Raw genomic sequence first — 26311 nt, forward strand, 5'->3', positions numbered from 1 at the left:
GCTCGCTGGACTGGTGCCTTCTGATTGAGAGAAAGTGCGTCCATATGTCAGTCGGAGGAGACTCATCGAACGCCTTTGTCGTTCATGATCAGAATGGACTGGAAGACATTATGAGGATAGATACTAAAAAGGATTTAGGCGTCTTACTTTCTCCAAACATGTCCCTCCCAATGCGCAGTGATGCGCACCATGAAAATCGGCTAGAAAGGAGTTCGCTGTTCTACACATGATTCGGCTCACCTCCTGTCGTATTACTCGTATCCACTTTCAGATACCCTATGGGGCCTACGTCAGACCGTTTTTTGAAGCGCATGCCGAGCCGTGAGGCAGAATTACTTGGATTAATTAATGTTGTTTGCATTACTGCGGCGTCAGATCCGAAAGAGCTGTCATTTGCATACTCGATATGTGTGAGCGGACGCCCTGGAAGGACTTCGACCCCACATGCATTAGAGTTTGATACTGAGTGTTCCAAGGTCGTTCCAATGAGTGAGTTGTAGAGTAAAGTTGAAATAGAACAGCCCTGTCTGACACCAGTTAATGTGGTGAACTCAGGCGAGAGCTTCCCGTAGATCTTCGCACAGCCGTGTGAGTTGGCGTACAGCGCAGGTATTTCGTACTTTATTTCTTCCGAAGGGTGATCAAGGTTTGCATTCCATTCGCTCGTACAAATTATCTCTACAAGCTGTTTCAGGAGGCCAGCTGAAGTGTTCCTTGAAATGTTCGGTCTATCTTTATAGTTGACGTTTTTGCGAGTGTATTAATAGGCCATCTTTTTCCACTTATTGCTTCACTGACTGTTGTTTTCTGTTGGCGAGTCAACCATATTGATTGGTATAGGGCATAGTGAAATGCCTCAGTGGTTAGAGCTTGAATTTACTGACTGGAAGGTCCGTGGTTCAAACCCGACCTCTGCACCTCGACTTCTTTGTGTATGCTTGAATAACCAGTACCCTAGCCCTCGTGCTCTCTTCAGGTGGCAGCTAAGCACCAAGGGGTACTACGACCGGAAGTTTTTTGGGCACGACTATTTCTGGTGGAAAACTCCTTGATTTTCCGAGCTTTCATTGTCTGCCAAGGCTCTCAGTCCTTTATTAGGCTCCTCACTATCTGGTTACTGAGAGATTTGTGTGCACCGTCACCCGTTGCCTGTTGATATTTATTCAAAAGCATCAGTCCGGACTAGCGATCTCGATGATAGCGATTTCTCTTGTGTTTGGGGTGAGATGGCCCAAGTGGTTAGAGCGCGAATTTATTGACCGGAAGGTCCGCGGTTCGAATCCAACCTCCGCCACTCGACTTCCCCTGTCTAGGCTTGGGCAACCTGGCAGTATCCCAGCCCTCGTGCTTCCTTCGGGTGGCATGGCAGCTAGGCACCGGAATGGTGCTACAGCTGAACGCTGAATCGGAGAAGTCAAACAGACAGCACTGGACTCCGCTAGCATACTTCCTTTCATATTTTGTTACGCTCTGGGTGCAGTGTTGGTTTACTGTTTGGTTTACTTGTTGATCTAGCTCAGATCGATACTTCTGAGCTGTAGTAGGCCTCCAGAGATGAGCTTCTGTTTTGCTGACACTTGTTTCCTTTTGTCCACATAATCGAATCAGGCGAAATAGGACGTGGCTGTTGGCTACAGCGAAAGCCTTCTCTATCTCCTGGGTCTTCGCAATCCACCATCGTTCTTCGTCATTCCTCAGGCTCTTGATTTTCCGGTACTTGAGGGATCTGCATGCGTCGTCCTAATCTGTAGTCACTCGTATGGCCTTTCTGGCAGCGCTGAGATCTGCTGATCTAGACGATATCCAGTGTTCATTTAGTTGTTGTTGGATGGCTTGGTAAAAAAAATTTGGAAACTTGTAGCGTCTTTAACTCGCTTCCATTCAACCCGTAAGCAATCTTCCTCATTTGTGGGACTGCGCGTTTCCAGTAGCTTTCTAGCCAGATGCCCCAGCTTGGTGCTGTTGAGCTACTGAAATTTGTCGAATTTGATTAATGGAAATCCTCTGCTTTGATGCGCGTAATGCTGACGGAAAACGGAGCGATATCCGGCCCCGCACAATGGCACAATCAGGGTCGATTTGCGTACCCCAGGATGAACGGTAATCTATAATTGAGACCCTCCATGTGTAATTATAGGCACACCGTTCAATTTAGTCCATGAATTTCTTGCAGTTGATGGCCTCTAATAAGTATTTGTACTTGAAGTTCGTACTGGCCAGGAATAGACGAAGAGGGCGGTCCAAATTATCCGAACGATGAGAATCGGATCCGACTCTGCCATCTAGAGGTGCTTCTCTTAGACCGTTGCGCCAGTGTTACCAGATACCTAAAGAGTGAAATTTTGAACATTTGAGCTCGCTGTAAATTGATTTAGGTGCACGCCCGCGATGGCGTCTTGTGTGCGTGTTTCGGAGACAGGATGCATCAACGGAGGTGTGAAGCAAGGTTTCAGCAAGAGTTATCTTTTGGTCAATTTGACATCCTACGGACATTGAAGGCAGCTATGTAGATAAGATCTTTCGAAGTTAATAAGTACATATCCTGGCAACGAAGTACGAAGACACTAACCAGTAAACTTAGTCAAGTGGGCGACTGCCGCCTCCCTGGATGGGGATCCGGGACTCAAATCACCAGTGGTTAATGGCATTGGCGGAAACTGCCCAATCGAGCAGTTAGTTTCGCTCTTGCATCAAAGCTGTCGCTTTCAGTAGTTAGCTGCCCAATTTCTGAACAATCTGGACATGTCTCGTGTTCAGGGGTTGATGGTGTATTCCACTTTCCCGTTTCCGGTGATCGAGACTGTAACAGCTGGAACCAATGTGCCGATGACACACGGTTTATAGCTGATAAATCGATTGATTGATTGACTGTTAAAGAGTGCAAAAGGTGGATAGCTCTTTGCGGTAAACCCTCCAATCTCTTTTCTTTGAATAACGATGTCCTACAATGGGATTCGCTGTCTCCATTTTTGTTTTATTCCGTCACTGATGAAGTAACGAGGTGTACTCTGGAAGACCTCCTAATGGTCAGATCTCTAGCGAAACCTATATGAACCCAGAGTATAAAGACAACATTGTTCTTATCAGTAAGGTCAGATTCCTGAAAACAACTTCAGAAGATGAGTGTTGCACCACAGAAGCACGACTGAATGTGATCAGCGTTCAGGCTTTTCACAGAGGCACGATCGATGTTGATGGGTGTTCACTACACTAAATCAGACAGCCTGGGTCAATGTCAGAAAGCCCCCTCTAAATAGCGTGGGGCCGTTGTAACTTTTGCTCTCTCACTCACTTGCTCGTTCGGAATACAGCTGTTGTGTTCCCTTCTGTGAGTCTTTTCTCTCCGACACTAGGCACTGGAGCGGGTCAGCAGCAGATACCACAGATTGACGAATCAGCAGATATAACAGATTGGCGACAACCGAACCCACAGAATCATGACAATAACTGCTGAAGCGTTGAAAGAAATCCTGCTGCAACAACAAAACCAGTTTGAAGCGGCACAATTACGTTTGGTGGAAACATTGACGCAGCAACTTAAAATCCAAACACCAAATTCCGCTCCAGATACAAATTCAGTCAACTCGACTGCCAACAGCATCACTGAATTAGGTTATGACCCCGATGCCGGCCTAACCTTCGATTCGTGGTTCAGACGTTACGAAGATGTTTTCCAAGTCGAACTGAAGCACAAAGATGATGCCTGGAGAGTACGCTTATTGCTCAGAAAGCTTGGCACAACGGAACACACACGATATTCCAACTTTATCCTGCCTAAGAACACGCGAGATCTCAGTTTTGACAAAACCGTGCAGCAACTTTCAATGATTTTCGGTGAGCATTCGTCCTTGTTTAATATTCACTACCAATGTATGAAACTGGTGAAAACGGAATCTGAGGATTACATCACTTATGCCGGTAGAGTCAACCTTGAATGCGAACAATTCAAGTTATCTACCATGACAGAAGACCAGTTCAAGTGCCTTATTTTCATATGTGGTCTTCAGTCGAATTCAGACAGTGATATCAGGGGGAGACTATTGAGCAAGATTGAACAAACTCCCGAGATAACGCTGCAGTCTATTACTCATGAGTGCCAGCGCCATGTTGGAGAAGCCCTTATGCAACCCTGCTTTCAACATCGCCAAGACGACATCGAAGCAACCTCCTGTGGTGACACAGTCGAATGGAGCAATGCCTCCTTCAGCATGCTGGCAATGCGGCGAATGGCATTTTGTGCGATTGTGTCCATACAAAAAGCACAAATGTTCAGTGTGCAATCGACGTGGGCACAAGGAAAGCCAGTGCCGGACGCGGAAAGCTAGCCAAAGACGCAGTCAACCCCGGAGGTCACGAAGCAAACGGAGCCAATCAGAACCGGAAGTCCGTGCTGTGGTGTTGGAGACCATGAACCAACTACCCGTGACTTTTGACGCGGTGCGAGATGCCACCAAAAATGACAGCATATTACAAAAGGCAATGGAGTACCACCAATCAAGCTGGCCAACAACCAGTCCACCAGGGGAACTCCGGAAACTTTTTCAGCGACGGAGTTCATTATCTGTTGTCAATGGCTGTCTTCTCTTTGGTGACCGAATTGTCATTCCCAACGAACTTCGTCAACGGATCCTAGCACAGTTCCACAGTGGACATTCAGGGATAAGCGGAATGAAGGCTCTTGCTCGCAGCTATGTCTACTGGCCCGATATGGATGAGCACATTGAGCAGTTATATCGGATTTGTTTCCGTTGCGCAGCCGCCCAGAAGTTACCCAACCGACAGTCACCTCAGCCTTGGCCACAACCAGAAAAACCATGGTCGCGCATCCATGTGGATTTTGCCGGACCAATTAACGGACAAAGCTTCCTCATCGTTGTCGATGCATTCAGTAAGTGGCCTGAAGTCTTTATTATGTCGGAGACAACAACAATGGCAACCATCACTAAACTGCGACATTTGTTTTCAATATTCGGTATCCCGGAAACTATTGTGTCCGACAATGGTACTCAGTTTACATCCCATCAGTTTAGCGAATTCGTTCGAAGACACGGCACCACATATGTTACTTCTCCATCATTCCATCCCCAGTCAAATGGTCAAGCTGAACGGTTCGTTGCCACCTTTGAACGTCCGTTGACAAAAGCAGAAGGGGAGGGGACCACGACAGAAGTGCTGGATATGTTCCTACTGAACTATAGAGCAACCCCTAATCCACAGTCTCCGGACGGTTGCTCTCCAGCAGAGGTTATGATGAACAGACGGTTGAGGCTTACCCATGACGCTATCCTACCAACACGTACTTGTTTTCAAACACAGACAGGAGGAAAACCAACATTCCGGCCTGGCAACCGTGTGCTTGTCAGGGGCTATCGCCCCGGGTACCGAAGATGGACTGTTGGAGCCATCCTCAAAAGAATCGGTCAGGTGATTTACAGCGTCCAGGTGGGATCATTGATATGGAAACGACATGTCAATCAATTACGGCCGACTGAGTGCCAGATCCCAAAGGCGGAAGAACAGTTACTAGACCTCAACCTACTGCTTGAACCCTTTGATCCCCCAAGACCAGCACCTATAGCCACTGCCTCGCATGTACTGCTCAATACAGATCCATTGCTGCAACCAAGACGCCGTACTGGTCGCATCGGAAAAAGGGTGGAATCCCTACAACTTGATCCGCGTCGAAAATCTTACGTTAAACAGTCAAAACGGGGAGGTATCAGGAAGGTCAGATTCCTGAAAGCAACTTCAGAACGCCCGGAGCCTACTGCTCCACCAAAAACTCAACTGGAAAGCCGGCAAGCATCCAGGCCAGTCAATCATTCAATCAGTTCAGCAAAACCTGATGAGTGTTCTTGCGCACCACAGAAGCACGACTGAATGTGATCAGCGTTCAGGCTTTTCACAGAGGCACGATCGATGTTGATGGGTGTTCACTAACGTCTATCAGACAGCCTGGGTCAATGTCAGAAAGCCCCCTCTAAATAGCGTGGGGCCGTTGTAACTTTTGCTCTCTCACTCACTTGCTCGTTCGGAATACAGCTGTTGTGTTCCCTTCTGTGAGTCTTTTCTCTCCGACACTAGGCACTGGAGCGGGTCAGCAGCAGATACCACAGATTGACGAATCAGCAGATATAACAGAAGGCGCGTTAGTGTAAAAAATGATCAAGATTATCGAGTCCTACAAGGTTTGAATTCAATACTGTGGGACTTTGGACACACCTTTTAGAATTCAAGGAGTGATACTGGAAGGTTTGAAACTCTAAACGTGCCTCGTAGCCTGCATTTTCGGTGGCGATAGTGTGACAAACGAAGTGATTCACAACTACCGGAATTACACTTGCTAATTGGTTTCAAAAGTTGCCCCTCTTGGTCTCAAGGGACGTGTATGTCAGACTACAGTATGGGCTGTATTATTGTACTGCTGTAAGACTTGGCCGCTTTGCTTGAAGTATATAAGATATCTTCAGTTCTTGGACCACCAATGCCTGAGATTTATAGCTCGGGTCGACTAGAATCAGTGAATTCGAAATGAAGTGATCAGGAAACGGGTCGTTACTAAGCCAGATGGTACCTAGTTCAAATGGTCTATCTAGAATTGCAAAGTAAGGTGGCTGGGCAATGTAGTACGCGTGCCGAGTTAACGCCCGCCAAGAACTTTGTTTTCCATGCCTAATTTAGAGTGTTGGAAACCTAGATGTGCACAGAATATGACGTCGCAGAAGAGAATGAAGGATATTATGAAAAGTTTGGGTGCCGTTAGTGTTATTCGCCTTCCAGGATGGGATCCACGTGATCATCCCCGTGCCTGGTTAGAGACAGTGAACGATATGGCGTCTAACCTATGTCAGTGGCGTTCATGCTATCAGTTTCTGTCCAGATTATCCGACCAAGTGTTGGATGTTTCCGTAGGCAATCCCCCCTGTTCCATTTTTAACCTTTCTATTATAACGTTTTGTTCAAACAAATTGACAGGGTTGTGTGTTGTTAGTGAAGCATCAGTGTTTTCTGGTGTTTCTGTGATGATCATTTACACGCAACAGTTCTGTGCTAGAGATTAAATCCAGAACCTCGTGCTGTAATTTGAGTGGATCGAAGATAAATCAGCTCGGGTGAGATGGCTCAGTAGTTAGGGCGCGAATTTACTAACTGGAAGGTCCGTGGTTCGAACCCGACCTCTGCCTCTCGACTTCCCTTGTCTAGGCCTGGGCAACCTGGCAGTATCCCAGCCCGCATTTAAATGGTCTTAAAGCTGAACGACAACATACTATATGTTGGCGACCCACAATGAGCTGTGGTTTAGGTATAAAAAAACTCGGCTTATCAATGGCTAGACATTCTAACCGACAAGGCTAATTCTTGTAGCCAACGGTGCTGTTTGGTTCGCCTACTTCTTTCATGTGATAAACCGTTCATAAAAACTTGTGGACCTAAATTATTGTCCATCCTCATTTTGCCCAACCGGCATCCTGGTACCAGAATAGCCTGAACCAACGTACAAAGTTGTGTGTTCAAATAACTTATTTGTTTGCGGTATAAAAACATCCACTTGTTGACTAAATACAGAGTTAATGATGCTTGTGTGACTTCTGTCATCGTCTGATATTTGCCTTCTCCGCGAATCATATACGTACGAGTTCCCGTTCGTCAAACATCACGGCTTCTACTATCTGGCTTCTTTCAGTCATCTTTTTGTGCGCATAATGCTTGGACCCGATGAAGGAGTGAATTCACGTTTCACCACCAACTGGATAAAAACAGCTTCGTTGGCTTATCTTTGTTCTCTGAATGTTTAGCTGGCGAATTCCATTTCGAAGGTAATTTGCGTACCGAAAACCTAATTACTAGCGAAAAGAGATGATCAACTGACAATGGGATCTTGGACTAGCGAATTTTTCAGATATCTGCTTAGTTGGAGGAAATGCAGTAGTCCTAGTTGATCACCGTTTGTGCTGTTGCACGGTGGCACGTTATACTTAGTGACGAACTTGGGTTCACAAGTTTACCAGCCCGCCCCGACAAGTTTCGCCTTTTACTTATTGTACGTTCAGCCCCATGTTTTCTAGACGATCTTCCTTACTTCCTGTATTATTTCTTATTTAATATCTATTTATTCGTCGTTTTGCTCTCAAGAGCAGTGCAAGCCATAACCACCGTAGAGGAATTATGTCCGCAAATGCCGATGGTAGTCGCTTATTCCAATTACTCGTCTGCCATCGATGTCTTACTAGAAGTTTTCACTTTCATTTCAGCCATTTTGTAGTCGTTCGACGCTCCTATTGAGACGGCAAAGGATAAGCTGCGCATCCTCTGTCTCTTGTTAACCACCTTGGTATACTCCCACTGGTCTTCTAATCGAGTGATCACGCATCCTATGCGATGACTTCTGCACATGCTATTGGTAATGATTCTTTGGTCAGTCATGCCTTCAACGGTGACGGTTCATTACTTGCCGTCTCCGTGAACACGAGTGACGTGTATTTGCTACATGTCCCGAAATCCCCTGGTACCAAGTGGCAGATTGTAGACGTATTGAAAGAGCATACTGCTCTGGTCACTGGTATCGACTGGGCGCCGAAATCCAACAGAATAGTTTCTTGCTCGGCAGATCGCAACGCTTACGTTTGGACAAAACAAAGCGATGGGAAATGGAAGCCTACTTTAGTCGTTTTGATGGTGAGTTGTGCTGCGTTACTTCTAATCATGAAAGATTGATCGGGCTTCCATCTGCGTCAGGTGGTCACCTCTCGAGGACAGTTTTGCCGTCGGCAGTGGCTGCAAGCTTGTTGCAGTTTGCAGCTTTGACCAAGAATTGGATTGGTGGGTTAGCAAACACATCAAGAAAAGCTTCAAGTCTACAGTTACCTGTCTGGATTGGCACCCAAACAATGCTGTTCTTGCTTGCGGTTCATCTGATTTCCATATGCGCGTCTACTCTGCGCGTCTCAAGAGTGGAGATTCACAGTCTGCTTGGGGGAGTCATTCTTCATTGGGAAGTCTCCTTTTCGATCATTACGAGTGTGAAGGTAAATGCCTCGCTTGTTTCATTTTTTTGCTGTTTGTCTCAACACATCCCGGTTTTGCTGTATAAATCACATCCGGACGTCAATTAGATACCCAAATTCGAGGAAACGCAGTACAGTATTTCCCAAGCTTGTTCCCTAAATAAAGGTCCCTTTCTAAGGGTACTGTTTCGCCTGAGTATCGTGAATTTCGCCATCGAATAGCCGGGTAAAGTGCCAAACTCACAAAATGTGGATGCTTCCGACCATGCCACCTCCCAATAAGGACCATCTGTCTATCGGAAATCGGGAACGCAACGCTATTTGGTATCGCAATTGTTTCTGCCTGACTGTCATTTGACAGCATGACGTCACTTTTCAACACCGATGCTTTTCTATCAGGATGTAAAAAAGACAAGTTTACCATCACCATCGATGTGCATTCCTGATACTGACCAATGAGGGGGCGAGGCGGCCTAGTGGTTAGAGCGCGAACTTACTGATCGAACCCAACCTCTGCATCTCGACTTTCCCCATCTAGGCTTGGGCAACATGGCAGCCCTCATGCTTCCTTCGGATGATATGGCAGCTAGGCACCGGAAGGGTGTTACTGATGAACGGTTAATATTATTATTACTGACTAATGATCTTGACGATTGAGTTCTCTGTACAAAAGGATTGCTCCATGACTTATGTGTAGTACAAAAAATTATGATGTATAACATAGAACATGAGGTTAACGGTCATTTTTCTACGTTCGATGTTATGAACTCAGCTGTTCGACCCTAGCTCAGTCGTACAGCTACTAATCCAGCTAAATAGCCCAGGTCTTTAGATGGTCACGTCACAAGGTGAAATGAAAACCGAAAAAACGTCACAGGATACTAATGAGCTATTTTAAGCCGACAAAGATTATCAGTGGGAAAATAACGGTATTACCAAAAATTAGTGAAGCCGTAAAAGTTTCCACCTGGTGCATGCGCCTTTTTACTGCTGACTGGCACGTAAATTCTATTTTCTATTAAAAGAATCATTCGTGTCCGATCATGTCCTATCATAAACTCCATAAAACTCCGTTTTCTGACCGACTGTTTATAAGCCCTTCAACGCTAACGCGAACCGACTATTTTTATGATTCTGGTCTGAAAGGACACCAATTTACTGGCAATTTAGGCTAATTTCAACCGGTTCCAGTCACTGACTGTGCATTTCACCAGCATGCATGACAATGAACTGAAATTTGGTCTTCCTGTCGGTAGATGGCGCTGGAATACATGCATGACAATTCAATTATAGATCAATAATGGTCTTTAATAGAATGGGCTTCATCCTGGACAATGTTCTCCACATGAAAACGAGTCTGAGAACGACTGTTCATGCAACTTCAGGGAAGATGGAATAGTGAACGACAGGTCAAAGGAGACAGACCAGGGGAAAGTCGCGGAATACCGCGAACCAATCAGGCATGGAGGTTCATAGGGACATCTCGTGTTTGTTATTCATTGTGTGAGGATCACTTCCCAAACAGGTAGAATAATATCACAAGAGGCCCTAAATATTGTGCGTAACGTAATATACTATTATCTGACATATATATGATATCAGGGATCCTAATACCAGGGGCCTCTCTCATGAGGAGACAATTTGATCAGGTCTCAATGGCAATCCCATTTGAGGCATCACTGTATTACCGTGGGTTTGCGTTGTGACTGGATGCAATCTAGGGAACCCTGAATCCCATAACCTTTGAGTTTGCCATCTAACTTGTGGGCACTTTTGTCTGTCCACAGTCTTCGTTGTTGTAAGAGCAATCGACTGCAGCATTTGCTTGTTCGACGTCACTGAAGATGGGGGCACTTTCGCTGTAAAATTGCCGATTTTCTGTTCACCATTCCCGAAAGTCGAACATACTCGTGTTCTATATCTTTCGGAGGGAGTACTCTGGCCCATTGCTCTATGTATAGCCCGTATTGCTTGGTTCATTTTTCTAATTTATAGCGATAAAAAAATCGCATACCATTATGTTGTCCAAATTCGGTTCTTCAGCTGTAAACGTTGTTCGTAAACGGTACGGCCTATATCATCATTGCTTCTTCACTGTTTTCACCAGACCCGCGCAATGTTTCGGCTGCACGGACGGCAAACAGAATCTTTATATTTTCGCGCACACAGGGACCATTTACCTTTCCACGAATTAGTCACTGACAGTGTTCACTATGTCCCCGTCGGACGTATTGACGTTACGTCGTCTTAGGTCTCGAAGGTTGGCAAGTTGCTTTCTTGATTCTGTTGTCTTCCAGTCTCTCGGGCCTATATGTCTTTCAGTTTTAGCTGCTCTGCAGATATTAGGTTTTAGCTTGGTTCTACCCAGTCTTGTGAAGCGCATGTCAAACCCTGCAGCAAAACCAGTCGAGTTAGTTCAAATGGTTTGTATCCCCTGAAGGATATGAGCTAATATCATCGGCGTACTCACTGTCTGTGAGCAAGATTCTAAGGGCAGGCAGATAGGTTTCAAAGCAGCATATCAGGAGCACGATAGAAAGGGGACGGTGAACGACGGCTCCCTGGTCTGACATCATTGACGTAACCCTAAACAAAAGCCCACGGTAGATACCCTCGTGCTCGCAGGATTAGGCCTGTGTTACCTCTTAAAGGAATGGGAATTTGTTAGGAAAATCCCTGGTCGTTAAACATTACTACTGTCCCTAACGATCGCAGAATGACGCGCACCTTTCAGGTTGAGGAAAGGAGCTGTTGTTGGCGCTTGAAAGACGCTATTCAAGAACTAATTTCAGGGCTAGGATATTGTCAGTGCACACTTGGCTGGTGAAAAACCTAATTCGGTTCCTGAACTCGTTTCTTACGAAATTCGTTCAACGCCTGCAAGATAATTCTGGAGAACATCTTGAAAGCTAGGGCCTTCAGGATGAACATTAAAATCCGGTTTGCGGTGCTCCACTTCGTCGGTCTTTTTCAGCTAGTTTCCAGTAGGGTGATGGAACCTTTTACAAAGGCTCTGAAGGGTGCAAGCCGTTCGATCCGGATACTTTCTTGCCTCGGAGAAGCCATATCTTGCGTCGGATTTTCATTGTCCACTTTCCATTCCGGCTCTTGGAGTTCTAGTGTTGAAGAGAGCAGGCTGAGCAGTTCTTGGAAGCGTTGAGCTCATCAGTTATAACGCTGATTCTAGGAACGAATGGGTGATATATCTCTAACAAATCCTTCTGCTGGAGCCGAAATTGGGCATGAATGTTGTGCTTTCGTAATCCACCAGTGCTTTTTATCCTTCTCCTGATAAGATATTTCGACGTTTTGTAAGACTGCATGTGCTATCGTAGTTGATGCTTACTCGTGTTTTTCCTCCTGGCATTACTAAGATATACCGCGCTTGGCTATATCCGGTGTTTATTCTGTCGAGCTGGATGACTTGGGCAGATTGTCTTAAGTTTTGGACCATTGCTTCTTTCATTCTTTTTCACTAATTCCCAAAATGACTTCGATCTTCAGTGTGGTCATGCATTTCTGTTGCCTCTCCGGCCACTCTAACGTTATATCATTTATTTACAAGTCGGTCCCCATTGTTGTTTGTGAAGCCAGATAACTGTACGTTGCGAAGGTTATTTTTTATAGAAACTATCATAATGAAGGGGCCTTTGATCCTGAAAAAGAAATCATAAACTTTCTTACGTAGTACCTTTTCAGTGCTGAGCTGTCGTGCAACTTGAAGGAAGCACGAGGGTTGGGATACTGCAAAGGTGTCTGTCCAATTCTAGACAGGGGCAATCAAAATGCCGAGATTAGATTCGAACCACGGATCAGTGGTTTCATGTTTTAGCTGCCTCAGTCTTAAGGCTGGATTCAACTCCTTCACCGTAGATTTCATGAATCAATATGTGAGAACCTCCGGTATCCGAAGAGGAATGTTGAATTTTTGGCCTCGTTCTGATCGGTTCATGATGCATCCCCGCGGCAATTTAACATGTTAAAAACATGAAAGTACTGGAGGGAGAGGAGCGTGCATAGTTCATCCAGCTGAGAGCTGTATTATCAAGTTGCCTATCGAAAAAGGCAGTACTAATTAAACAGTGGACTACTTAAAGGCGGACGGAGTTGTGGAAGTTTGCGTTGCAAGTAAAGATGCGTTTGGATTTTTACTAGGTGTTAGAATTTGAAACAACCGAACGCAGAAGAGGATGTTGAACATTAGGTAGTATGCTCGGTAAATTTTTAAAAAAAACTGACAAATTCATCCTTTGATACTCTACTGCCCCTAGCAATGTGCTCCATTGTTCCACAATGAGGCCATTTTCCTTCTCAAGCACTCCGCAGAATACAACAGGTGAACAATCGATCCTATTTGAAAAGACCTTAAGTGACAAACCTCATGATGAAGTCATGGAGCATATGCGACATTCTGGGTTTGAGAGTCTGAAGTGCCAGTCGTCGGACCTGGGTGCAATCGGGCTCAACGCCAAGGAACCATCTGGCCGATTCGCACGTTAGACAGACCGCACTTTGGAGCCAGTCTGCTTTTAAATATGACGGAAACCTGTATTTTTTGACACTCAGTCGCCCTATTCCCCATCAAAACTATCCTTAGTAGGGTTTCACATCTGGGAACCCTTTCTGTTCTCCCCGAATCCGATCTATAGGTCCTTCAATAGTCTACCCCCAGTAACTGGACCTATTGCTCCCACATGTCGCCTCTCGAGGACTTGTGATATTTCAGAACATATCTCTTGGCTGAGTAGAGTTCCAGTGAACGTCTGTGGACACTGCAACGACTAAGCATTTTAAATCCCGCTCCAACTCCTCCCAAAGAGCTTTGTGACATTCTTCGCCTCCTCTGTGATTCGACACGTCTATGTGTGAAAATTCCACTTACAAACTACCGCATACCATAACTTTCACCCATTATAGTTATCTTATTTGTTGCTCGGCCCTTCTTCTTGTTCATAAGCTTCACTTTTAGAGCTGATGGTGGTTAAATCGTTATTTTTACTTGAATTTATGTCCGTTTTTTCACCTTCTGAATGAAGTTTTTTACTTGTTGATAGAAATTCACCCTAGGTTCCGTGGAACTTCACTCGAATCGAATTGAAGCCTGTTAATATAGAACAATTTTGCCTTTGCTAGACTGAGCTTTAATAAATGCACCATAGTTTTCTGCCCGACATCTATTAGACAATGCATAATGACCACGGCGGTCACCTCAGCCACCCTATGCAGTACTAGTTAGCGTTGCTTTCAGACGATCTTATTCAGTTCCATTGGTTGCTTCTTCTGCAGGCGTCACTGCTAGTGGGAGTGCATTCTGATAGATACTAACATACGATACGAACCGGCGATCAGTGACTCCCAAGCATGTGGACGTGACTAACGAGCGTTCTACCAATCTAAGAGCAACCAAATCTTCACATCAGTGGTCCAATATATCTTTCAATATGGAATTTGGTGTCGTTCGTCGCGCCTTGGTCGCTTACTCCTTGCGGTTTTCTGGAGTGGCGACTTTATTTACCTCTGTTTGATCGGGCAAGTGCTAATCGGAAGCTTTCGTGTTCTGATTTCAACAAGTTGAGGGTTTTCAGTCCATTTTTTATTTATTCCTAGTCTCGTTCGACTTCCGATGGTTCATAGGTTCTGCGCATTTTTCTAAATTTTTTCTCTTTCTCGTCACACCAGTTGCATGTTAAGTTCCGTCCTGGTTTTCTTATTCTCCCAATCAGTCATTCATACCCTGTATCCAATTTATTTTTCGTTACTTCATTCCCAATTTCCAGGTGGCTGGGTCCTTGGCGCATCATTCTCGGCCGATGGCAATAAACTTGTTTGGACGAAACACAACTCTTTGGTTTTCGTCGCTGACGTGAGTGACACGAGTCCCAGCAGAGGTGCCAAATGTGGACCGGCAGTTGTTACCTGCTACCGATCTGAGTTTCTACCCTTCATCAGTTGTCTATGGGTCGGGCCGAGTACTTTCCTTTGTGCAGGTTATGACTGCTGTCCGTATGCGTTTCGTTACTCAGCGGATGGTGTTCAGTTTGTTCATCAGGTATGTCAGCTTTGACTTTAATATGAAAAGTTTTCAATCGGCCCATTTTAGTTGGGCTCGAACTGTGTGCAGTTTGCTCGTTTAAGCTTACCTTAGTCCCCAACGAACAGCATAAGATACTGGTACACTTGTCCTTCCTGGCGTTCCGGTGCTCTAATGCGCCTTTGATCCCTGAGAAAAATATATCAGAAGCGTCGTCAGTCAGAGCCTTACTGAAATCACAGAAGCGTACCCAATAGCTGGTTGAGTATCGTCGATGGATAGGTGGTGTACGCTGTCGAATCTACTTATACTTTCATCCACCTGCTGTCTTGGCGGTCAAGTTAACATGTTTGCCTATTTAAACCCGGCATCTTTGTTTACTGTGACCTTTTCGTCACCACATGCTTCCATTCATTCCAACCTACTGGCTTGTGCGAGTTCAAGGATTATTGTCCCAATACAGTTGGTGATGTGTTGTTCCTCATCATACTTCTTTCGGCTAATTTATCGCAGCCGTTGTGGAACTGGTACGCAGGTTATCGAAAGTTTACATATTAATGAAGCCTAATCAAGTACAATGTGCATGATGTGCGCCAACGGGGCAATATCGGATTAGTATGTTCTGCTAAGGTAGATGGATAGATAGATTTCACAAAGTCCCGTCTGAGTACCAGGATGTCGCCCTGTTTTCGTCGCAAGAGTGATTGGGGATAGAAAAATTGAGAGCCAGAAAAAGGCAACTAACTGGGAAAGGCTATCTGAAACTGAGCACTGACAGTCTCAGGGCTAGTGGGGTAACCAGCTAAAACCGGAATAATTGAACTTTTGTACAGAGAACTACGGGCAGGTATATCTTGGAATGCATCCCTTGTACGGCTGCCAAATTCGAAGCTGAATAGAGAGGACCAGATACGTCAATAAGTTGACTTGAGCGAAATAGTGTGCACACCGTATGAACGTGTTTAACAGGAGTCACACAAGTGCGGAAATGGAAATGAGACCTGTCCCCAGGGAAGCGAATTTTAGATCTTTTTAGGTGAAGGAAGGAAAATGACGGGAGAGTAGTACAAAACGGCGGAGAATGTATAATATATTTGGAATTGTGGGTGAAGCTAAGTGGGAAAGTGAATTTCCTCGGAACGTGAGCAGTCCCCGTAAGATTGAAGGAAAAGCTCACTCCCAGGAATTTGAAGCTGTTAAAGCCAGGGATTAATATGAATGGTTGGGCGGACCTTCCGAAGTAAAGTACGTCTGTGGGTCACAGTTCCGTATCACTAGAAATGCAACACGAAGAAGGGAGAGTGCAATCAAGTTGAGCCTGTGGTTGTGCACCGGTGGGTCAGTTTGTAAATACGAGCTGTAAGGTAAGTTGGGTTCTTTTCATAAAGGACACTACTCACAAGGTTGCTGAAAACTCTTCGACAGCCCATGACCGGTTTCGCCCTTGAGGCCCATCAGGTAGGCGCACTCCCCCGTCAACCTTATGTTGTACTTGAACCAATATTGAACTGATTCCGACAAATATACTCATTCGCAAATCAATTCGTTTTTCACGACAGACTCTTGTTTATGATGTTCTTCAACTGAATGTGCTGCCGCCCCATGTTTCAGTTGGTACGATATTCGAGATATCGCAGTATATTTTCATAAAGGAAACTACTCACAAGTGGTACTGTACTACTTACCTAATCCACGAAAGATCACATCTTCAGCGTTTCTAAGCTTATTTGTCGGGTTTTCAGGTTAGGTTAATTCCTGAAATTTTATCCGGCATTTTCCCGCTCATAAGTGTATTTTTCAGTTATGGATACAAATACAATGTGCTGCCTCCCGCCCCTATCGCTAGGGCACTGCGAATGAGTTATCCAAGCTGATGTATGAAAACTTTTCAATCTCTGTGCGCATCACCACCGATCCTGTCAATCAACACATATCGACTGGGAATAACATCTGCATAACACCTGGGGAGCTGGTGCAAGAAAACAACCCTCGGGTTAGCTGCGCTAAATAAAGCTGGTAAACATGCGTCTGTAAGCTTCCCTACGTATGCAGTCTTCCATGTGTCCGCCAACGAAAATTGGATGTGTTTATACCGTCTCGCCTCAGGGTAGTTAAAAGATTTCCAGATCAAATCCTGCGGCAATTTTAAGCTGTGTCGGTAGAACTTGAAAGGTGGCTTTTTGTCAAATCAAGCTGAACGGAGAGGTATGAAACTCCTCGGTTCTTTGTCAGGAATTGAACAACCCGTGACATCGAGTCGTTCTCTGGATTTCCATTTTGACACTGGTATTCTCATCGTGTCTTCTCGTTCTAAGCATGGTATGAAAAATGTCAGGACGTCTTGCTGTAAAATAGATCTCGTAAACAGTGCTATGTTATGCGACTTGAGTTGGTTCATCCCCACAATCCTACACACATTCTTGGTTTTCGTTTGAAGAGTAAGAAAGATCACAAAACAATACATGGTTCGATGATGGCTGCATGTACCTGCAACTGATGTCAATATCCAGTGGCTTGCAACATACCTTTAAAAGTTTGCTCGCCGATCTTGTTCCCTGAGGTATGGGTTGACACCAAAAGCTAGCCCGCAGCATCACATTCGACTCACCGCAGGCGTTCCGTGGTTTCACAACTCATTGCCGGCAAATCTCATTAGGATACCAGGCATTCATATGTGCCCTTATCAAGTCAATTGGTTTTAGTAGTATTCGGATATCCTTCCAACTGATTTCACTGGTGTTATTTTTTTGTTAACCTCTTAATGTCAAAAATATGATTACCCATCTGTATCGCACAGAAATCGATTCGAGGGTATTTTGCCTTTATATGTTTACTGTTTTGGATGCTTGTTCAGCATTAGCACGCGCGGTGGGCTCATGCGTGGCACTGAGCTATGAACGGAAGCCTCACGTGACCTGTCTTCCTTAACCTACCCTTTTGGTTTCAAGTTTAGCCAAATCGTTCTTTCGTTTTCGCTATCTTTGTGAAAGCCTGAATCAAAGTAATTTGAGAACCGTATCCCAAGGTTCTCCTTAGTGGGTACCATTATGTCCCCCCGTCCCCCAGCTGTGCATAAGGCATGTGCATAATCGCTTGGCAAAGCCACAAAATTTCGCTTTATCCGGCGAGTCACCTCCGTTTTGTTGTATTCTTATGCCCACACTAAATTCGCACTGGAGATTTATGTTGTACTGGTACCCTCATTCGAATCAACCCGTCTGTGTTTGTCTTTCTTATACACTACGTATAAAAAGCAGTCCGGTACTTCCACATCTAAGACAATGCAACCATCATTACCAGTTACTGGAGTGCACCTGACTTTTAAAAAATGACTCCCAGCTAACACCTGTTAAGGTTTGTTTAACTTGAATTTAGCCGTTCCACTGCTAAAAAACATAAACGTGGTTCACTTACGCCTCGACTTTTCAAACAAATGCCCTGGAGATCACCTGACCGTTTCACATCGGCGTTTGTGGCACTTGTCAGATTAGCTAGATCCTGATGCGAAATCCGGGTCACCTATTTTACCGCTTCATCCTTCACTCAGTCCCAATTTATCATACCATACGATCGACATCTACAATAGCTGTGCGTGAGTGCACAGTTTAATACTAAGCTCCTTTCCTCTCATTGATTTCTGTATTATTTTCTACACGATGTCAGTTTACGAGGACTATTGATCTGGTCGTTCTTGTCGTACTGGATCGATACGCAAATGCAGCTCAGCGTTGCATGTGAATACGCAACACACATCTCCAATACATGAAAATTCCAAGATACCTGTCATCCCGGATAAACCATAATTGTTGTGCAATAGCACCATTCTCTGTTACATGTGGTTTCGTAGCCAGCCGTAGGTGTCACTCTGTACGGCAACTAAGATGGGTGTTGGTGCCAACATCAAGGCCCAATAAAGAGTGGATCGGAACAGCGGTCCTTCCATACAAAACAGACAGGTCTGAAGTCATTAGAAGGGTACTGAATACGGCTAACATTAGAGTAGCTTTCCAGAAGGGGAAAACTTTACGCTCGCTGTCGGTGCATTTGAAGGATCGCCTTCCGGTTGATAGGACTAGGAACTGTGTATACAAAATAAAATGTAACGACTGTACGAAGGTTTATATAGGTCAGACAGCCAGGGAATTGCACACCAGCATCGGTGAGCATAAGCGTTCCATTAACAGACCACCGAAAAACGCAGAGGAATACCAGGCGTTAGTCAAAGACTCAGCAATGGTAGGGCATGCTCTAGACACTGGGCATAGGATAGACTTAGAAAATGTGAACATCCTGAGACGGAGTTTAAAATTCACACCACAGCGGCGGGTGACCGAGGCGGTGGAAATCGCCAAGCATCCCAGCGTAGAACTGGCAAGCGTGTGGAGAGCGATTTTAGATCAGCCGAGATGACACGAGGCGGTGTGCAGTTATCAGCGAAATGGTCTGGGTTTAAAAGTACAAGAGTACAAATAGAGTTAGATCCAATTAACCACCCCACCCCCATCCCCAAACCAATTGTCCCAGCACTCTTTGACGAACACAGGTGAATGAAATCTGTGAACGACCCCAAGAGCAATTTTCCATTAAGGTATCCTAGACTGAAAAAGCAAGGACGAAAAATCCGAGTCCATCATGAGACGAACCTCCCCTAACCAAATCTTAGTCATCCCCGCTAACCAACACCCAGCACTGATCAAGTCATGAGGAATCTCACGGATTGGTTTCCTGACTGCCTTAAAACCCAATCAACCTACTTACTCACTTGGCCTGACGAAGCTTTTGTGTCAAAAGCGAAACGTTGCCCACCGATTGTTTACCAAACCCCTCTGAAAAGATACCTTTTCTTGGGAAATATTAGAGACCAAATATACTGCTGCACAAAAACATCTATATGCTTTCGTAAGGCAACGGCTGCAAGCTACGTTTGGAACTCGACCCTGGTGTGCAAAATGTGCGGGACAAAAACAACCAGACACAAATCATTTCCGCTTGTTACGCACTACTCTTGAGTCCACGTCACACCATCTTATTCAGCGCCCAAACCACTGATGTTGGCAGCAATTTCCGGATTTAGTCTACAAAATACTCAGAGTTTATGGCACTTAGCCTGGTCAAAATACTGGACAAAACAGGAACCACCCCAGTTCTTGCTTAAAGAAGACTAAGAGCCATCTGAGACTGTTCCACAAATTTGCTCCAAGGATTTAGATATATCGCGGGACACTTGCACTTCACGGCCTCCAAAGTAAGCAACAGTTTTATGCATCTAGCTAACAATGAGTTTTAGGAGTGTGCAGGGGGTCGAAGGAATGAAAGATACATTATATAAGAGGTAGCTCCACGCTCTGGGTCTACTCCAAATACCGGAGACAACTGTGGTGTAGAAGCTTTATTAGTGCCAACATCAAATTCAGGAATTCTCGCTCAAATGACGCGATCAACGCAAAACATGGGCAAAAAATATAACAACCGCTGTGGGTTAACTTCTAATGAAAATGTGACGTCACCTGTTGTTTAGTAGATAAAACTTCACCAAAGCATTGAGTGGAGATACTTGCACTAAGCACTTTTGACGCCTTTAATCAGTGCGTGCTAGAAGCCGTGTCTCAAAACCAGTCTTTTTGCACAGTATAAACCCATTAAGCTCTTTGTGGCCAGATAAAAGTCATCCAAAAGATCCGGAAGAAAGATCGATAAAGCATTTTTAACTCACACCTTCTTGGCCACTCGGCAAAAGTTTTTTGCCTGAGTCCATCATGAGACGAACCTCCCCTAACCAAATCTTAGTCATCCCCGCTAACCAACACCCAGCACTGATCAAGTCATAAGGAATCTCACGGATTGGTTTCCTGACTGCCTTAAAACCCAATCAACCTACTTACTCACTTGGCCTGACGAAGCTTTTGTGTCAAAAGCGAAACGTTGCCCAGCAACAAATCCACCGATTGTTTACCAAACCTCCCTGAAACTCAAAATACCAACTTTTTATGGCTTCCTTATCTTGATTTCAGATAATGGGCATAGGCATGTCTTGCATGCATACCTTCATCCATTTGACAAGATTACTTGCATAGAAACATTAGTACTTTTGGAAGATTTTGTTGACCGCAGCCCAATCTGTTCATCGATTGAAGATCCAGGGCACCTAAGTTTTATAGTCAACTCCATTTTCAAAACTCTGCCGAATTCTGTTAGTCAGTTGGTAACTGTCTCCGTATTTTTACGGCGCATTTCCAGTTGGATGTGAAAGACCAAAGCAAGGTTTCAGAGAAGCTCACAGCAATGAAGAAGTTTCAGGATATCGATCGAATGGCGACCACCGATAATACAAGTTCCCGCTTAGCTACTGTTCATCAAAACTGCATCAAGTGAGTGTTTACCTGACGGCGGGATCACCTTTTTCTGTGTCAAATTTGCACTGTACTATCGATCGGACCCCTGTTACAGTGAGTGGACTACAAATCGGTTTGTTCCGTTAGTGTCTGAAGCAAAGCGTATATGACCGTTTAGCGCAGTTCTATCAACCGACTGATACACCGCCGTACTTCGATCGCAGTTTTTTGGGGCTAGGAGAATCTGTTTAGAGCGAATGGTTCACTGGGTGTGATTTTCTAACTGCAGGCAGTACATGCATACCTTAAATCAAAACGACTGGTTCTCAGCCCAACTGTAGATTGATCACATCTAGTGGTGTAGGTCCAGGAGGCAGTTTCTTGCTTTTCCTCCTGAACGTTGTCGTCGATATGATCCCTGAGGTTTCGATTCCTGCCTTCAACACATGGAAGATTTGTAGGCAGCTAGGCCTATTAGTCCATATGTAGGGGACCAGGTGTTTGCAGAGCGAGGACGATCCATAGTCGATGGTTTTCGAGTCCACAACGAAGTGTGAAATCCCCGAAAATTGGGCCCAATCGTTCCTCCTTGCCGTTTCCGATTTGGATCCACTACCGAGACAGGTTAGGAGTTAGCGACACGGCACAATCACATGGTTGGTGGACTACCTGCATCACGTGGCTATCCCAGCCATCATCCACTGAAAGTGTAGAGCGCTTGAGTAGCACCGCAACCTCCTTTCGTCGATTTGGTCTACAGTGAACCGATCATGTCGTCGCATCGAACCATTGCTTGTATCCTCAGTACCATTAGCAAACAAAACTGTTGCGAATACAACCTCTGGTACCAACTAAACTGAATTGGTTGCTAAATTGCCCTTCTGACATGTGTGAAGAGAGAGTTTTGAAGAGAGAGAGCAGAACATGAGTGTTGTAGTTCGGAAGACACAAGAATAGCGAATGAGTTTCCCTAGACACGCTGCCACGCCCTTAGGATTCGTCTACTGGTCACCTATCTACATAGTATGTTTGTCCATGTTGACTAGTCTGTCGTCCTCCATTCATAAGCCTTCCTGACCAGACTGTTGTGCCGTGACGGCCATCAGTTTTTCCCTATTCGAACTTTCAACGTATGCCACCGAAAGTTCGTACAGCATGATAGTGCAAGAGTGCAGGGTGTGTAAATTCCAGCCAATTTCACGTGCGCAATGTCCTATCTTGCTCATCACTCAAGAATGACATTTTAACTTACTTCTCGATAGATTATTCAGAAGCTTTGCCCGCCCAGGGCTATGCTAAACTCCTCATATTACTTGACGACGCCCTTATTCCGTACCGGTTTTATTGTGGCCGGATCAGGATCGTCCTACGAGATGTCATTATCACCTGTTTGGACTTAAGGGGCAGGGTTGAATAAGAGGTAATGTCAAGCACCGACCACTGTATACATCATTCAATGGGTTCGGGTCAGGTCGATCTGTTTCATATATCTGAGAATAACAGCGGAAGAGTCCTTCCGTCGGTGTTTCACCAGCACCATATTCAAACGGTTGGTGATAAAGAATTATCCTATTCACTTGAGATTGGACGCTACCGGATTCCAGTTTATGTCAATTCGGACGAATGATCGCGCCGATCAGCTGGATCCTGATGAATCAGGTTATCCATTTTTTTTTATAAAGAATACCCATTTGATAGCACGAAGGCACGTCGGTCCCCATCTTGGAAAGTGAATAGAACCGCAGTTCCCGATAGTTTCGTCATCTCTTCCATACCCTGCTGTCAGGTCAAACGTTGGTCACCTCTCTGCTTCCGCCACTCTGAATTGGACACTGAAAACAGCACTCTCTTCGGTAAACAGCGGTTTGGCACATGAGATACACGGCTTAACCAACACAGCTTCTGCTACTGAACACATTCTTCGATGGAAGTCCCCGTTGCACAACCGAAAACTCGCTTTATAACTGTTCCGTTATATATTCGCCGACGCCGTCCCAAACGGGCTATGGTTCTGAGACAACGATTGGCGAACACCTGAAGATGTCTTAGTTCCGCTGCTCGAACAGGCCATGTCACAGCCATACAGCAAATCAGCCCGTACCGCGGCCTTATGCACACGTACCTTTAGATTCAAGGATACACGGATTTGACGCCATAGGTGTCTCAAACCCGAGGCTTGCAGATTCGTGCACTGTTCTCATCTGTCGCACTACAATCAGAACCAATACGGTTTCCGAGATACGTAAAATACTCTACAACTCCAGGTACCTCTTCCTGAACTGTAAGTGGCTTGTTCAATGGTTGTATGTTCAGGGCATGGCTTTGCACTTCACGGGTGCAAACTGCATACCAAAGGACGGGATGAGTTTGGTTAGTTGATCCAAAAACGCCTGCACCTTCTCCTCTTTGAAACGAGAACTATGTCATCTGCATATTCTAGATAAACAAGGTTACCGTCACAGGCTTTTTGAACACCTTCAAGTCTTCGTCTCATCATTTCATCGACCATGAATTTTAAAAGGAATGGATAGAGTGGGCATCCCAGGTCATCACCGCTTTGTGTGCGAAAGCTTTTGGAGAGCTCTCGGTATACTCCCACGCGTCCGGAAGTCTGAGAATACGAAGAACTTATTATGTTCACAAACTTCCGGGGCAGTCTTTGGTGGGCAAGTGTGTCAAGGTGAACAGACCGGTCAACTGAGTCAAATGCGCCATGGAAGTCCGGGAATACTAAAATTGTTGGTCGTTTGTACATATGACTGTGTTCTAGCACCTGACGGATTGTGAAGGTCCTGCCAACACAACCCCTATCAGTTCGGCATCCTGCTTGATGCTCTGGAGCCGGTGTTTCACGGGCCACCATAAGGCGACAAACCACAATTGACGCCAACAATCTCGTTACGATCGGGGTCAAGCTGATCTCCCTGTGGTTATCACATTCACTACGAGCCTCTCTTTGGAAATGGGCACTATCACTGCTGTTCCCCAATTTTCTGGGACAGTCTCTCTTTCCCAAGTGTTGGCAAACGGATCAGACAAGCGCTGTCCAAGGTTTATCATCGTTGTGGTCTTCAGATGAATGGCGGCTGCTGGCCTCGATAACTGTTGTTGGAAGTATTCGACCCACCGGTCGAGGAGTTTTTTGTTCAAGGTGGTCGCTTCATTCTTATCCTTGATGGTTTTGCTCACAGGTGGTTTCCGGGGTCCGGTCGCACGGCCCAATGGAAATGACCTTCGGACATTCCCGGCTTTCTGGGTTTCTTCCATTTCTTTAGCTTTCCGTGTCCGGCGCGCACGCGCACTTCCCGTTGACATCTGACAATTCGTCGGGCTAAGTTATGTTCGGGACTGGCCGGTGCCGCTAATATGATATCCAGTGCTTGGGTGGGCTTGATAGCGCCGTGCGACAGCCACTGTACAAAGAGGGACAATTTCATCCCAGTATTAATTCATACCTGATGGTGGAGCAGTTGGAAGAGAGTCTAGGAGAGGAATCTGGCACATTCGGCTAACATCCGGACCTGCCATACACACATCCAGTGTATAATCACCCGTTTTAATTTTGCATCGTTCCTTGGTAGCTTGTGCCCTTACTTCACGGAACTCCGCATCGAGTTCTTACGGTCCATAGTGTTTCCCATCCCTTGTGCAGCAAAAGGCACCCGAGACGTATAGGTTCTGACAGGCTGAAGTTGCTCGTCAGAAAGCACTTGGTCAACTAAAACTACCTGCTCGGTAAAGTTTGAAGGAGGATGAATCTCTTTGCCCGATCATAAGTACTAGTCAAAACTGCTCGGCTGGTTTACCTTTTTATATTATTCCTATTTTCACCCGTGTTTCCATTGCCTGCCTTATTTCTTCCGTCTATTCCAGTGAACTTCGTATATATTCTGGTGACCGCAAACTGGCATCACGTGTTTCCTCGATCGGTCGCGATGGATATCTGGTCTTTTGGGATTTGCCCAGCTTGTGCAAACAAATATCTCAGCTGTCTATCTCGTAATATTGGTGAACATACAAATGACCGTGTTTTTATTGAGAATGTCGAACGGTGCTTCTGGATCTTCGTGATTTTACAAAAGCTTTGCTCAATGGACCCTCCGCATAAATCGATTATTCGCACGACTTTAAAAACCAGCACGAGCCAGTACCTTGTTTGTCTTGTCACACAGACTGCACCTTCCCTCGGTCAGTCCTCTGTACCATGGTCGCTAGCTTTTGGTGTTCAGCTGGCCATGTATGACGCGCACTTCTTCAACTACGCTTTAAGCATCACAAACAATAGGAGTGTCATTAATCCACCTTACTAATGTGCCTGAAAAAAATGTACTTTCGCAGTACGTTTTCCTGCTCGTTTGGTTCCTTTCCTGGCGCCACAACATGTTCAACTGACGTTTCTGTGATTTGACCGTTAATCCCTTAACTATCACCTCTCCGTACCTTCCCGTTCCTCCGCCTACGTTGCATCCAATCACCATGACCCTGGTTGTTCATTGCCCTTCCCTCGCGTTTTGTACCTCGTTTCAGATGTGTTCTGCGCAGTGGCACATCACCTGCTTTTCTTTGAATGAACATTTTCACCGGTCACCGACACCGTCAAATCCCCTTTCGCTTTTATTGTAAGACAATTGCATCAGGCAAATGCGGTTGGGAGTTGCTTGCTGTGGTATCGAAAATTTTTGGAATACCAGCTGTGGCAAGGCTTCTCGGTCAAAAGGGAAAGGGAAAAACGACGAATCGTTTTTTCGGTGTAATTCTCCATGGTTCATTGATCAGATAGCCGTAACACAGCCGGCCAGCGCCCTGATCTGATCCGATGCAAAAATTTCCTAGATCACCAGGGCGACCACACAGTTGGTCCTCGGGCCGCAGATCAGAAATTTGTTTAGTCGCACTAGCATCCGGTTGTGTCCTATTGCGTCGTGATCATGTTCAGTTTTCTT

General features: G+C 45.4%; 1 protein-coding gene across 1 annotated transcript; it reads left to right on the forward strand.

Moving 5' to 3' along the window:
• Positions 1–8379: 8379 nt before the first annotated feature.
• T265_01190 (hypothetical protein) lies at positions 8380–26058 on the forward strand (the record flags this gene model as incomplete). Its single annotated transcript, XM_009165151.1, has 5 exons — positions 8380–8676; positions 8711–9026; positions 14783–15054; positions 21274–21404; positions 25242–26058. 5 exons carry the CDS (start codon positions 8380–8382, stop codon positions 25369–25371), a joined length of 1146 nt encoding a protein of 381 aa, XP_009163415.1.
• Positions 26059–26311: the final 253 nt, after the last annotated feature.

The sequence above is a fragment of the Opisthorchis viverrini genome, assembly GCF_000715545.1.
Source record: "Opisthorchis viverrini unplaced genomic scaffold opera_v5_12, whole genome shotgun sequence".
Classification (NCBI taxonomy): Eukaryota; Metazoa; Platyhelminthes; class Trematoda; order Opisthorchiida; family Opisthorchiidae; genus Opisthorchis; species Opisthorchis viverrini.